The sequence below is a fragment of the Asterias rubens genome, chromosome 2, assembly GCF_902459465.1.
Source record: "Asterias rubens chromosome 2, eAstRub1.3, whole genome shotgun sequence".
NCBI classification, from domain to species: Eukaryota; Metazoa; Echinodermata; class Asteroidea; order Forcipulatida; family Asteriidae; genus Asterias; species Asterias rubens.
The window spans coordinates 8,618,207-8,632,384 of NC_047063.1; the positions used below are offsets into that span (position 1 = coordinate 8,618,207).

Here is a 14,178-nt window from a genome sequence, read left to right on the forward strand (position 1 = left end):
TGCAATTGCTCTTTGGGAACTATGCAAAAAATTGCGAGTACTGAATCAGACAAAAAAAAACAAAAAAAAACAATAATAAAAAAAACTTTAACAAAAACAAGAGCTGTTTCGCTGTGCTTCGCTACGAAACAGCTAATAATAATAATAATAATAATAATAATAATAATAATAATAACAATAATAATAATAATAATAATAATAATATCGAAGTCTTATATAGTGCATGTATCTACCAAACAAGGTACTCAAGGCGCTGAGTTTATACAAACTCTCAGAAAGATAGGTTAGTGCAGTGATGAATCTGAGACCCAATTATTTAGAACCTTATAAGGGTTTCCCACGTGCTACGGCGCATACAGCAGCCACAGCCAGGAACACCGAGGCGAACCCCCTTCTCTTTTCGATAAGTGCACTGGGTTCTTTTACATGCGATATGGGACCAATGGCTTTACGTCCCATCCGAAGAGCGAAGCAATGGTTGTGTGTCTTGCTTAAGGACACAAGTGTCACGGCTGGGGATTCAAAGACCAACCCACACTCTCTCCTGATCAGAAACACCAGAGTTTATATATATATTATAAAGCTTTCATGCTTTCTTCTTTTGTCTTTCCTGCAGTTATTTGTGAACAATGTAATGGTTGAGTCTCCCGATCTCCTAACGGATAGAGGTGTGGTCCATGTCATCTCCGAGGTTATGATACCTCTGCAGAATCACTGTGATATCGAACAGACACGTACTACACTGGTAAAAACAAAAATCATCAAGATACAGCTTATTTTCGTTTTTTAAATAAATTTTTATGCAAGTGCTAGTCACACAAAGCCTGAAGGCCACTTCAAGGTGAGGGCTACAATATATTTTTGCCAGGAGCCGTTGCCACCTACTCCTGGGGCTGAAACAGGGTTGCCCCCTTTACAATCCATATGTATGTAGGCTTGGGTATCACCCATCTGAAGCCTGGCTGGTAGAGCAGAAAGCACTACCTCCCCAACTTTACGAAGCAATCATGGTTAAGCGTCTTGCTTAAGGACAAAAGTGTCACAACCAGGACTCCAACCCACACTCTGCTGATCAAACACTAGAGCTTGAATCCGGGGCTCTTAAAGGCAGTGGACACTATTGGTAATTACTCAAAATAATTATTAGCATAAAACCTTTCTTGGTGACTAGTAATGGGGAGAGGTTGATGTTAAAAAACATTGCGAGAAACGGCTCCCTCTGAAGTGCCATAGTTTTCGAGAGAGAAGTAATTTTTCAAGAATTTGATTTTGAGACCTCAGATTTAGAACTTGAGGTCTCGAAATCGACCATCTAAATGCACACAACTTCGTGTGACAAGGGTGTTTTTTTCTTTCGTTATTATCTTGCAACTTCGATGACCGATTGAGCTCAAATTTTCACAGGTTTGTTGTTTTATGCATGATGTTGAAATAAACCAACTGTGAAGGCTTGTCTTTGACAATTACCAAGAGTGTCCACTGCCTTTAACACTTGGCCACGACACGCCACAATATTTTTTTTATCGAGATCAATGGTCAATGGATGTTAAAGTAACGATCGCGGAGGTCAATGGGTCATCTGTTGTGAGTTATGCCGAATGTGATATTTTTGTTCTTCTGTCCACACACAGTGTTAAAATATAAACCCGAAGCAGTCTAAAGATAAACCCCATGGCTCGACGGACTAAAGCCCGATTCATGTACTTCCTGCAAATGCGATGCGAATTTGGCGTGAATTTGACGACACAACTCTGTTTTCGCTGCGATATTCGCATGAGAGTTGAGCACAACTTAACACTTGCGAATTATTTGTTGCAAATTTGTGACGTCAACATTTACTTTGCATTCGCAGGAAGTATGAACCGGGGTTTACGTTACGGGTTAAACCTGATTCGGTCTAACTTTAGAACCGTTCAGAATCACAGAGTTAAACTCGATCGAGTTGAACCATGAGTTAAATCGTTTAAATGACCTCTCTATCAAAATGGCGTCATGATTAACTTTTCTGGGATGTTACATTTCAAAATGAGTACTGTGTCTAAGCGACTTCATATTATTTCGATCTTTCCAAAACAGACTGAGTGTGGAAGCTGTGATAGCCCTCCCGAGTGCCCACCAGATACTGCTGAAAGGGTAACAAACACTTAAATCTTACCCTTTTGCCTTTGTTTTTCATTATTATTATTATTATTAATATCATTGTTGCTTTAATCATAATAATGTCGAAGTCTTTTTCAGCGCAAGTATCTATTAACAAGGTACTCAAGGCGCTTAGTATATACATTTGTACAGAAAGATTATTGAATTTTGAGACCCAATTATGTAGCACCTAATAATAGTTACTCAAGGTGCCACTGCACATTCAGCAGCCACAACCAGGGACACCGGGGCGAACTCCTTCTCTTTTTGAAAATTGCACTGGGTTCTTGTACGTGCATTATACAACACATGGGATCAGCGGCTTTACGTCCCATCCAAAGGACAAAGCAATTTTTAAGTGTCGTGCTTAAGGACACAAGTGTCATCGCAAACCAAATATATATAAAGATTGCTGAAGAATTTCATTTGAGTACGTTATTTACGGAATTTGTATTTCAGATTGTTCCAAGCAAGAGCAATTGCATCTATACACAAGAGATGTTTCATTTAGCACACGTTCCTGGTTGTAGAGTAACATGCCGTGGAGTTTCCTACGTGAGTATTGAAGCCATAGATCTAGAATATAATACCTAGATCAACTGCGCGTACGTATGCTGGTTCAGCCTGGAGGATCACGCGTTTAAGGTGACGCGCATATTTTTATGCGAGGCGCACAGATTTGGCCAATGAACGGCATTTTTTTACCTCTAGGTGAGTATGAAGGCGCCCTACTGGTATGACATCACCCAATTGACATTGTCTATTCAGTGCGTCGCCTTTATGCACGTGACATTTTACCACATCCACGGCGAAAACAAATCTTTTTCTACACAGGCAGTGGGGCATACGTACGCAATCCCGGCCAAAATGCTTGGGCCACCCATTCCTAACGTTATATCAAACCTTCCCTGTCCAACTCCCACTGTCAAAAAACATTGTCTCCCCGGCCCCCCGTCCCCCCGCTCAATGTTGACTGTAAGAACCGACAATTGGAACCAACATTGAAAGGGGGCAGGCAGGGGGCCCAACGAGACATGGCCGGGATTGTTTGTATTATTTTCTACACATGTATGATTGAAGTATAAAAATTCAGTTCAAAAGACCCTTTGCAAAATATGCAGCACACTTGAACGCTCTTCTGCTGTCCGCCATTTTGTGTGTCAAAAACGTGCTCAAAAAGATGGTACACATGCTTGCGTGGTGTTTAAATCTGCAATCACTCTACCTGTATTTAAAAACAAACTAAAACAATTACTTCTCAATGCACATTCATTCTAACTATAGTTCATGACTGTAGAAGCATGAGTCAATTCAATGATGGCTCGCTTTTTGCTGTATTGTTAGTACACCTACATGTACCTGACATGTGTTCGTATGTCCTTCTTGTCCCTTGTCTTTGTCTTTGTGAGTTTTATATGCAGTGTTTAGTCTGTCCATTGGTTAGGGTACACACAATTCCAAGTTTTGCTTTTCTAATTTGTTAATATTATTGGCTACTGTTTATAACTGTCACTGTAGATATTATGAAACACCAATTATGTATTCATAAATACCATAGAAAGTTTTGCTATTTATATTAGTGGTGAGCGCGTCACATGGGGTGTTTAAACATTTGATAAAGGCACAGCTAAAGCTGTTTATAACCGGTTGTTTTCAGATAGCATTTGTGCAGGTTAGCCCATGGGTGTGAGGATGCATTACTATTCGCACAAATGCTATCGGAAAACAGAGCCTTTTAACTGAAATGGCATTCATGAATAGGAATAAATGAGTAGTGACTCCTTCTTAAAGCCATTATACACTTTCGGAACAGAAAAAAAGAAAAAGTTCACAGATTTACAAATAACTCACAGGGTTTACAGAAGGTAATAGTGAAAGACTTCTCTTGAAATAATATTCCATGAAACGCTTTACTTTTTGAGAAAACATTAAAACAATTATCAATTCTCGATATCCAGAATTACGGATTTATTTTAAACACGTGTCATGACACGGCGAAACGTGCGAAAGGATGGGTTTTCCCGTTATTTTCTCACGACTCCGATGACCGATTGAGCCTAAATTTTCACAGGTTTGTGATTTGATATATAAGTTGTGATACACGAAGTGTGGGCCTTTGGACAATACTGTTTACCGAAAGTGTCCAATGGCTTTAAACGGCCGTTTCAAACCTTGTAGGTTTGTGGCCTTTATCACACGGCAACAACCCTGCCGGTTTCAAACGGCAGTTTAAGAACTCGTCACCACTCATTTATTCACTTTTTTTTACCATTTGAGGGCAATACCAAAATAAATGTTTTATTGAATTGAATTGAATTGTTTCCATTCTTACAGATCCCATGGTGCTGCCTTGGATTCTTTGGCCCAGATTGTGCAGGTAAGAAGCCATTAGCGAGTGTATTTGAATAACTTCCAATGCAACAAATAGTTAAAGGCAGGTAACAATTACTATTGGTAATTACTCAAAAACATTATCAGCATAAAACCTCAATTGGTAACAATTAATGGGAGAGGTTGATAATATAAAACATTGTGAGAAATGGCTCCCGCTGAAATGACGTAGTTTTTGCGAAAGAAGTAATTTTCCACGAATTTGATTTTGAGACCTCGAGTTTAGAATTTGAGGTCTCGAAATCAAGCATCTGAAAGCACACCACTTCGTGTGACAAGGGTGTTTTTTTCTTTCATAGTTATCTCACAACTCCGACGACCAATCAAGCTCAAATTTGCACAGGTTTGTTATTTTATGCATATGTTGAGATACACCAAGTGAGAAGACTGGTCTTTGACAATTACCAATAGTGTCCATTGTAAGCTTGGGCGGTTCCTTCGGTTACCCGGTTCTACCCGGTTCCAAATTGAAAACCCGACCGGCGGTTCCACTCTTCTGTGGAACCGGGTACCCGCTTTTGTCGGTTCCGATTTTAAAAGACCGAGTCCCAACTATAAAAGGCTCTGTGGAGCCGATCCTGCGACGAACCGGCTCTAGAAATTGAGGCTTGATGTTGAAAGCGGTGACCGCAGATACAGTGTGCAAAGGCTTCAAGCCGACATGAGTATCAACTATCACGTGTGGCTGCATACACAGTGCACAGCCCCCTCCAATGCATAGGCATCTATACATGTATCATGTACATGTACAGAGTCCAAAGTCCAAATAGACAGCACGTTGTGATTGGCTGCCGATATATCCATATTCATAAAAGCTTGCCCCATGCACAAAACACACAGTACTGTATGCATGTACAGGCATGTACAGGCATGTACACTTGTATGTACAGAGACGACACACTGCATGCACTACGGACGTACTGCACTACGGACATACTGCACTACGGACGTACTGCACTACGGACGTACTGCTACACAACGGACGTACTGCCGGCTAAATCAAAGACTTGTTTAAATGAAGGGAGAATAGGTGTTCGGTGGCACGATGTCTGATTGACTTGGGGTGGGTATTCTGGTATTTTCGTTAAAAATAGATCGGCTCCAATTGTGTGTGTGTGAGCTCGGGACCGATGTCTGATTAACTTGGTTATTTTCAGTTAAAATAGATCGGCTCAATCGTGTGTGTGTGAGCTCGGGACGGGCGGCTTACGTTTTATATTGAATTGGAACCGGGTATGTCTCAGAACCGAGCTTTTTTTCGGAACCGGAACCGAGCCCCAAATTTCTGGAACCGCCCAAGCTTAGTCCATTGTCAATAGTGCATAGACGCCGCTTCTAATACGGTCGTGACACCTGTGTCCCTCGAGGGACACTTAACTGTCATTGCTTCTCTCCACCCAGGGGTAAATAGGTACCTGTGAGCGTAGAGATGGTATTGTGATGGATTTAGCTTAGTCGCACATTTGTTGCATAGGCTGTGTACTCCCCAGGGAGCTGAGATGGTTTAAGGAATGAATTAAATGGCCCAGTGACCGGGGGTAATAATGTTGGAAGGGCTTTGAGACGCCCTTCAGGTGTGAAAAGCACCATATAAAAACTGGTTATCATTTTTATTTATTTTGTTTGTGTAGAATGTCCCGGTGGATGGTTGACTCCATGTAGTAACAACGGTCGCTGCAGCTCTGGCATTGACGGGGTTGGAACCTGCAGCTGCGATGCAAACTTCATTGGGACGGCGTGCGAGCTGTGTCAAGCTGGACACTACGGTCAGCGCTGCGATGGAGGTAGGTCAGGTTCCATGATAATCAATCAATCAATCATCCAATCAATCAATCAATCAATCCATCAATCCATCAATTAATCCTCTAAATAGGGTGATGACTAGAGCAAGCTAGTTGAATTGCTGAGACCAATTTAAGAACTCACTCCGCGGAAGTGCAGTTAATTACGATCCTTTAAGCTAAAGTAGTAGTCCCTGCTGATTATCTATACCTTCCGCTCTGGTAGTACTTTTAAAGCTGGACCCAATTTCATGGCTCTGCTTACTGACAAATTCTGTGCTTACGATCACGATTCCCCGCTTACATGCAAGCGCCGAATTTCTGCGCTAGCCTTGTAAGCGTAGAATGCCTAGTATCGCGGAGTACGCTTGTGCAGAAGCCAAAAATTGCTGCTAGCCCGTGAAATACGCCTGCCGTAAGCACAGAATTCCCTGCTTCCGTTAGCGCCGATTCTGTGCTTGCGGTAATCAGAGCCATGAAATTGAGACCAGGACAGTTCTTTTCAGAACTGAGAAGTCTCCCAAACAATCCGTATATTGACCCCTTGCACGCGCGTCACACGCGGCGACTGGTGCCACTCTCACCATGTTGGTGGGCAAGTTAGGTTTACGTGTGTTAACGCCGCGACGCCTTAAATGCGTTTTTCACTGCATAACGCACAGCATACTCTATGCATAGAGTTATATATGAAAATGCACAGTGAAATTGCCCACCAGTATGGCGCATTCAAGATTTTTCTGATGATGATGTCAGGTGAAATGGGTCAATTGAAAGACGGTTCTCTAAAGAATAAACTCTACCTGGCAAGTAGATACACACTAGCTTGCTCTAGTCATCGTCAGGAGAATAGCAAGACAAGTTCTCAAAAGAACATAATCTACCAAGCAAGTAGATATACACATTGTGTTACCACAAACCAAATATACAGGAATTGCATTACCTTTGTTTTGGGATAATCTGAAAGATTTGATTTGATATTTTGCTGTACCGGTGTGGCGGTTCAGTTTCTGGGTGACGTAGTCGGACATATTAGCACGTTGTTCGAACGGTTTTAGCTTTCCGGCGTGTTCAGTTTTCCGGGTGACTTGTCGGATACCGCCGCGAGTACCCTTGCGAGTACTGTAGTTCTCTCAGCAGTGACCCCACGTTGTTTATATTACGATTCTTTTCTGTGTAGTCACATAATCTCTTGCCCCATCTTTACATGTATTCATGGCCATGACAGCTATACCAGAGGGTAACGGATGACTCAATACGGCACTAAAAATGGACTACTTTCGCTTGCTGTGCGCAGGCATCGCATGACGTAATGCTACCGTATTTGGTCATTCGGAAAACTGAACACAGCGGAAAACTAAAACCGCCACACCGGCTTGTTTACATGGGTTTTGTTGTTGTTTTTGTATCAGTGTGCAGCAGCTGCGTGAATGGGCGTTGTCGTGAGGGTATCCATGGTGACGGGAGATGTATCTGCAACACCGGATACACTGGATTACAGTGCGACATAGGTACGGTACCACTTCGTTTAACATGTTCCAGATATTATTTCATCTGTTTTTGCCTCCCACTTCTAATAATAATAATAGTGGCTTCTTATATAGCATGCATGTTTGCACTCAATGACGCTCCTTGGGCTGTAACATAGAGAACAATGGTGTCTGCAAACAAGTCTATTGCACATGCGTGTTTTTACTTGTAAGGCCTCTAAAGCTTGCCACGCCGTTGATCATTAAACATGTACAACACGCCCACGTACAAAATGTACATGGTGTAATAATAATAGTGGCTTCTTATATAGCCCGCATATCCGTCACTCAGTGATGCTCAAGGCACTTTAACATACAGTATTTCCTGCAAGGTTTGTGGGACCGAGTTTGAATTATGTGATCTACTCCTTTTTTAATGGTTTACAAGGTGCTGTGGCGCAATATGCTGCCAATCAAACCAAGAAAACCGGGGCGAACCCCTTCTCTTTACGTGAAGTGCACTGTTTTTTTTAAAGTGCATTACACATACACGGAACCAATGACTTTATGTCCCATCCGAAGGGCGAAGCATCATGGTTAAGTGTCTTGCTCAAGAACACAGGTGTCACGTCTCTCAAACCCACACTCTGCTGAACAGCAGAGCTTGAGTGCGGTGCTCTTATTCACTAGGAGCCTGGTTCAAATCCCGCTAGGCACTATGTGGATTGGATTTTCAGTCCCTATCGGACTGCCCGGGGTTTTCCCTGTAATAACTCTGTGGGGTTGTCCTCCCAAATCTAAAACTGAAACTTCCTTCTTTGTCTGCTCTCCATGGGGTTCTTGGCTCCGATAGTGATTAGGTTCGCATGTCTGAGAATCCTTGAATTCAGAACCAAAATTAAAGGAACTGGACACTTTTGGTGAATGTCAAAGACCAGTCATTTCACTTGGTGTATCCCAACATATGCGTAAAATAACAAACCTGTGAACATTTGAACTCAATTGGTTGTCAAAGTTGAGAGAGAGTAATGGAAGAAAAAAACACCCTTGTTGCACGAACTTGTGTGCTTTCAGATGCTTGATTTTGAGACTTCAGCTGAGAAATTACTTGTTTCTAAAAAATTATATCACTTCAGAGGGAGCAATTTCTTACAATGTTTTATACTATCAACAGCTCTACATTGCGTGTTACCAAGTAAGTTTTAATTATGCTAACAATTGTTTTGAGTAGTTACCAATAGTGTCCAGTGCCTTTAAACACATAACTTCATAAATGTTCGTAAATGAATACAACACAAATACAATAAAAAGAGATTGACCTTTCCTTTTTTCTTTCCTTGCAGCCGTAACTTCTTCCAACCAATGTTCAGAGGAATGTGATCCAAATGCGTAGTAAGTAGAATTAAATAATATCTGTTTTAATCATAGAGTTAAGCCCGGTTCATACTCCATGCGAATGCGTATGCGAAGCGAATGTTGACGTCACAAATTCGCAATGAATAGGCCCACTGGCCTATATTCGTGACCGGGCATGGGCGCGTGCGGCCATTTTGTAAGTTTAAAAAACTACATTGCACAGCAAGTGCGCTAATCTTCAAATTTTCTGAAGCAGCACTTTAAAGGAAGAAGATGAAGAAGAAGTATATCGTACACACACACACACACACAGACGTGTAGGCTTTGTTCATGTTCAACACGCAAACAACATTCATCTTACAAAATGGCACGCGTATCTCCTTGTGGTCCCGTCGTGTTTGTGCACGCAGCATCACCAGTGCACCCTCTAGTTCTTATGTACAACTCTGTGGTTTTTATTCAAAAGATTTTTGGGGTTGAACAAAGAATTGACTAGAGTGGGATTCGAACCAACAACCTCTGGATTAACGTGCCGTCGCTCTACCAACTGAGCTATCTAGCCCTATATTGGCGGTGTCCCTATTTTGTCAATATCTTTATCGGGGGTGCCAGTCAGACGCCATACAACCTTTTTTTGTTTGACTGTATTTCAAAGATCATGTTAGCGACATCCGTTCATGGGCACACATTGGTAAGACGGTACAAAGTTTAAAGGGTCTGGGTACTTTTTGTAACACAAAACACAATGTCCACAGCAAGTAATGTTTTAAGGGAAGCTTTCTACCATCATTGTCTTTAAACTTTGGGAGTTTGATGTCAATCTGTTGACATTGAGTTTTGTGTCCTATGAAAAGTACCCATGCACTTAAAAGAACATTACAGAATTGTTTTTTGCTAACAAAACAGTTGCTGTCAGTGTAAGCACTTTACGTAATCCACCATATACATAAACTGACAAACCTGTAGAAGTTTTAGATCAATCTGGATCACGAGAAAATAGTGAAAAACTGATTTCACATTTTGCGTTACGTCGATTTAAAAAAACTTAATAAAACTCTCACTGAGCGATAAACTTTAAGCAGGAAATTATTTCTCATCAAAGATGACATTTCAGACACAAATATTTCAAGACATGTTTTCTACTATCATCATCATTAGACCTTGTAAATTTCTTTGTAAATCTGTAAAGAGATGGTTTGTTTTCTTACCAGTTCCGTAATGTTCCTCTAAAAATGAACCCCAAAACGGCAAAAACAGCAGATAAAGCCTCCGTAAGAGTAAACACTTTGGGCTCAGATGTTAAGGATGTGAAAATCGAAAGTAGATCGTATTGAATATGATGTCACCTTTCAAATATCTGCCCTACAACATGGCGTCTGTGCGCATGTGTGTGTGGGTGTGCGTGCATGTGCCGTATAAATCAAACCGGGAACGCTATGTGCTGTGTTTGCCCTACAAGATGGCGACTTTCATAGCAACAGAGGGGTTATTCAATATGGTCTATGAAGGAGAATTAAAATTAAAAAAAACTCTAAACCAAATTTTTTCTAAGCTTGTGCTATATGTTTGATTTTCTAGCTGTCTTGATCAGCAATGCCTTTGTTACAACGGTTTCATTTGGAACGGCAGCAATTGTGAAGGTAAGTGTACTGAAAGTCTGTGACTGAGTGCGCCGTATTATTAATCGCGTAAGGGGGCTCTCAAACATATTTGTATCACATCCGGATGTGAATTTATTCATACCAAAACCGGTAATTGAAGACTGAACACATTACCACCACAGACATCATATCCATTAAAGGCACTGAACATGTTTGGTAATTGTCAAAGACCAGTACTCTCACTTGGTGTATCCCAACATATATGCATGAAATAAAAAGCTTGTGAAAATTTGGACTCAATTGGTCATTGAAGTTGTAAGAAAATGATGAAAGAAAAAACACTCTTGTTGTACACAAAAAGTTTGCTTTCAGATAGGAATAAAATGCTTCTGGTTAGAAATATTTTATTACTTTAGTTATTACTTTTACTCTTTCTCAAAAACAAAGTTACTTCAGACGTTACTCACAATGTTTTATACTATCAACAGCTCTCAATTGCTTGTTACCAAGTAACATTTTATTCCCAATAAATGTTTTGAGTAATTACCAAACGTGTACAGTGCCTTGGAAGACGGTTTCCCAAGATAAGTTACAGTAGAGGAAGCATTTTGTGGAAGTGTCGTGGCCAAGCGGTTAAGAGCACCGAGTTCAAACTCTGTTGTTTCTGATCAACAGAGTGTGGGTTTTGAGTCCTACATGTAGTCGTGGTCTTTGTTTCCTTTCTTGTATTGTTCAAAAGCAGGACAATAACCATTTTTTCGTCCTTGGGATGGGACGTAAAGCCAATGGTCCCGTGTGTCTTAACTCATCGTTAAGAGAAGGGGTTCGCCCTGGTGTTCCTAGTGCTATAAACATACCTTGCAGGAAAATAATGTATGTTAAAGTGCCTTGAGTGTCCCTGAGTGACGGATATGCATACATGCACTACATAAGAATCAGAAAATAGAATTAAGGCCGAGTTATAGTCGGTTGCGTGATGGTCGGGCGTCGGAAATATTGACGCGCGATCATAAAAAGACACGGTTTATAGGCCTCAATCTTAGGATTGCGCGCAAGATTTCCGTCGCGCGACCATCGCGCGACCGACTATAAACCGGCCTTTAGCTGTTGCAAACAACTTAATAACAATAATAATAATAATGAAGAAAAATTCATAAATACCTCAGACAGTTTTGCTATTCCTATTGGCGGAGAGCGCGTCACGTGGGGGTGTTTAAACGGTGAAAAATGACCAGCTTGAGCTCGGTTTATAACCAATTGTTTTCGGATGCTACGCTCTAGTCTTGGTGCAAGACGTTTCTTGTTACGGGCACTGTCGGTGAGTTGGCCGTGCTGTTTGGAAAGGAAAACGAGAACGACATGCACCAAGACTATGTGCGCACGAACGGATCCGGAAACTGTCGTCTCAGTCATAACAATGCGTAAATGGATGTTCAGAGCTCATAAAGCATGTCGGAAACAGATAAGTTTTACAGAGTTTCTTACTTAATTACGCATTTTTAACCAAAAAGGCATTTATGAATGGGAATAAAAGAGTAGTGACTCGTTCTTAAACGGCCATTGAAAACCTTGCAGGGTCGTTGCCGTGTGATAAAGGCCCTCTCCTTTATCACACGGCAACGACCCTGCCGATTTAAACGGCCGTTTTAGAACTCGTCTCTACCCTTTTTCCCCTTATTTATAAAGCGCTCAAATAATAGCAGAAAGAATCCGCCTCAAGGTGCTGGAAAAGTGCAACAATAAAAGTCTGGACCAGACAAATTTATACAAAGCAAAGCAAAGTATTATACAGTAAAATAATTTAAGGACTCTAGGTAATACAGAAAGCTTAGTTGTTCATGGCCTGACGTTTCAACCCTAGCAGAGTCTTTCTCGAAGGGTCAATGACAACACAACAAACATAGCCGCTGCTCCCTGGCTCTGGAATTCCCTTCCCCGTAACATCCGGGAAGCCGACACACTGGAGCTGTTCAAAAATAGACTTAAGACTCATTGATTTGTTTAATCTGGCCATTTTGTTTTTTGCTTGTACTGTTAGTTGTATCTTTGTCATTGCATTGTTTGTTTGTATGTAAGTTGTAAAGTGCTCCGATCTTTGTGGGGGCGCTATATAAATGCTTACATTATTATTATTGTTATTATTATTATTGTTATTATTATTATTGTTATTATTATTATTATTATTACTATTATTGTTATTATTATTATTATTATTATTACTATTATTACTATTATAGATCCACTAGTATAATAAGACGCGCATGTGCATATGGGCTATTGTTTATTTTCACTCAACAATTTCCTGTTCTTTCTGTTATTTTTTTTAGTTTACAACTCCTGTAGTGAACACAATATCTGCTCTGAGCATGCTACTTGTTGGTCTGGAGGTGATGGGCCTAGCTGTTTTTGCTCATGGGGGTATGAGGGTGATGGTATTTATTGTGGCGGTAAGGTCTCTCAACTTATTCAGAAATTATAATCTGTTGTGCAAAAATGTTTATGAATGTTCAATTATGGATGTGAATTTTTTTGTTTTTGCGGTAACACTATGTGTATGTTTTTTTTGCCAGGTAGAGTGTGTTCTATAGAGAACTGTCTTGCTTTGTAATCTACCACTGCGGGGTAGATTTTTCGGATTGTTTGGGAGACTTCTCAGTTCTGAAAAGAACTGTCCTGCTTTTTAACTCCTACCTGGGCGGAAGGTATAGGAAATTGGCTGGGACTACTACTTAAGCTTATAGGATCGTAATTAACCCTGCGGTAGTAGAATAAAGAAAGGCAGCGCTCTAAGGAACAAACTTTACCTGGCTAAGCAAGTAAGAGCATCGGACTCAAGTTCTGGTGGTTAAGTCATCGGGATGTGGGTTCGAATCCTGACCGTGACACTTGTGTCGCGGAGCAAGACAATACAGTGATTGCTTCTCTTTACCCAGGGGTAAAATGGGTACCTGTTAGGGGAGAGATGGTTTAAGGGGAGCTGAGATGGTTCAAGGAATGAAATATATGGCCCAGTGACCAGGGCTAATAATGTCAGAAGTGCTAACACACATCAGTGGTTATGGGTTAAAACCAAAAAATAATATATGAACTATGCTTGAAAAAGTTTTCAGGAGGAAATCCTCAGTTCAATTTTGTTTATTAGTTGTCATAAATTTCTTTGAATCAGAGGTGAACCCTTGTCTCGAAGAGGACGACGGAGGTTGCCATGAACTAGCTGATTGCATTCACACTGGTCCAGGTATGGTAAGTACAAACCCCAGCTATTCCCCTGTTATTCCCCTGCTAGTAACTGAGTGCATTCACACTGGTCCAGGTATGGTAAGTACAAACCCCAGCTATTCCCCTGTTATTCCCCTGCTAGTAACTGAGTGCATTCACTCTGGTCCAGGTATGGTAAGTGCGTACCAAGCTATTCCCCTGTAATGCCCCTGTCAGTGGAGTGCA

At 41.0% G+C, this 14,178-nt stretch overlaps 1 protein-coding gene across 2 annotated transcripts in view; it reads left to right on the forward strand.

The window, feature by feature from the left end:
• Positions 1 to 14,178, forward strand: part of LOC117306203 (stabilin-2-like) — an 84,083-nt gene that overhangs the window by 41,216 nt on the left and 28,689 nt on the right. For both annotated transcript variants that reach the window (XM_033790889.1, XM_033790890.1), the window contains exons 29-38: positions 617 to 745; positions 2,077 to 2,133; positions 2,599 to 2,694; positions 4,474 to 4,516; positions 6,162 to 6,314; positions 7,721 to 7,819; positions 9,121 to 9,169; positions 10,712 to 10,773; positions 13,062 to 13,181; positions 13,901 to 13,977. In XM_033790889.1, coding sequence (XP_033646780.1) covers positions 617 to 745; positions 2,077 to 2,133; positions 2,599 to 2,694; positions 4,474 to 4,516; positions 6,162 to 6,314; positions 7,721 to 7,819; positions 9,121 to 9,169; positions 10,712 to 10,773; positions 13,062 to 13,181; positions 13,901 to 13,977 — 885 coding nt within the window. The remainder of the gene's footprint in view (positions 1 to 616; positions 746 to 2,076; positions 2,134 to 2,598; positions 2,695 to 4,473; positions 4,517 to 6,161; positions 6,315 to 7,720; positions 7,820 to 9,120; positions 9,170 to 10,711; positions 10,774 to 13,061; positions 13,182 to 13,900; positions 13,978 to 14,178) is intronic.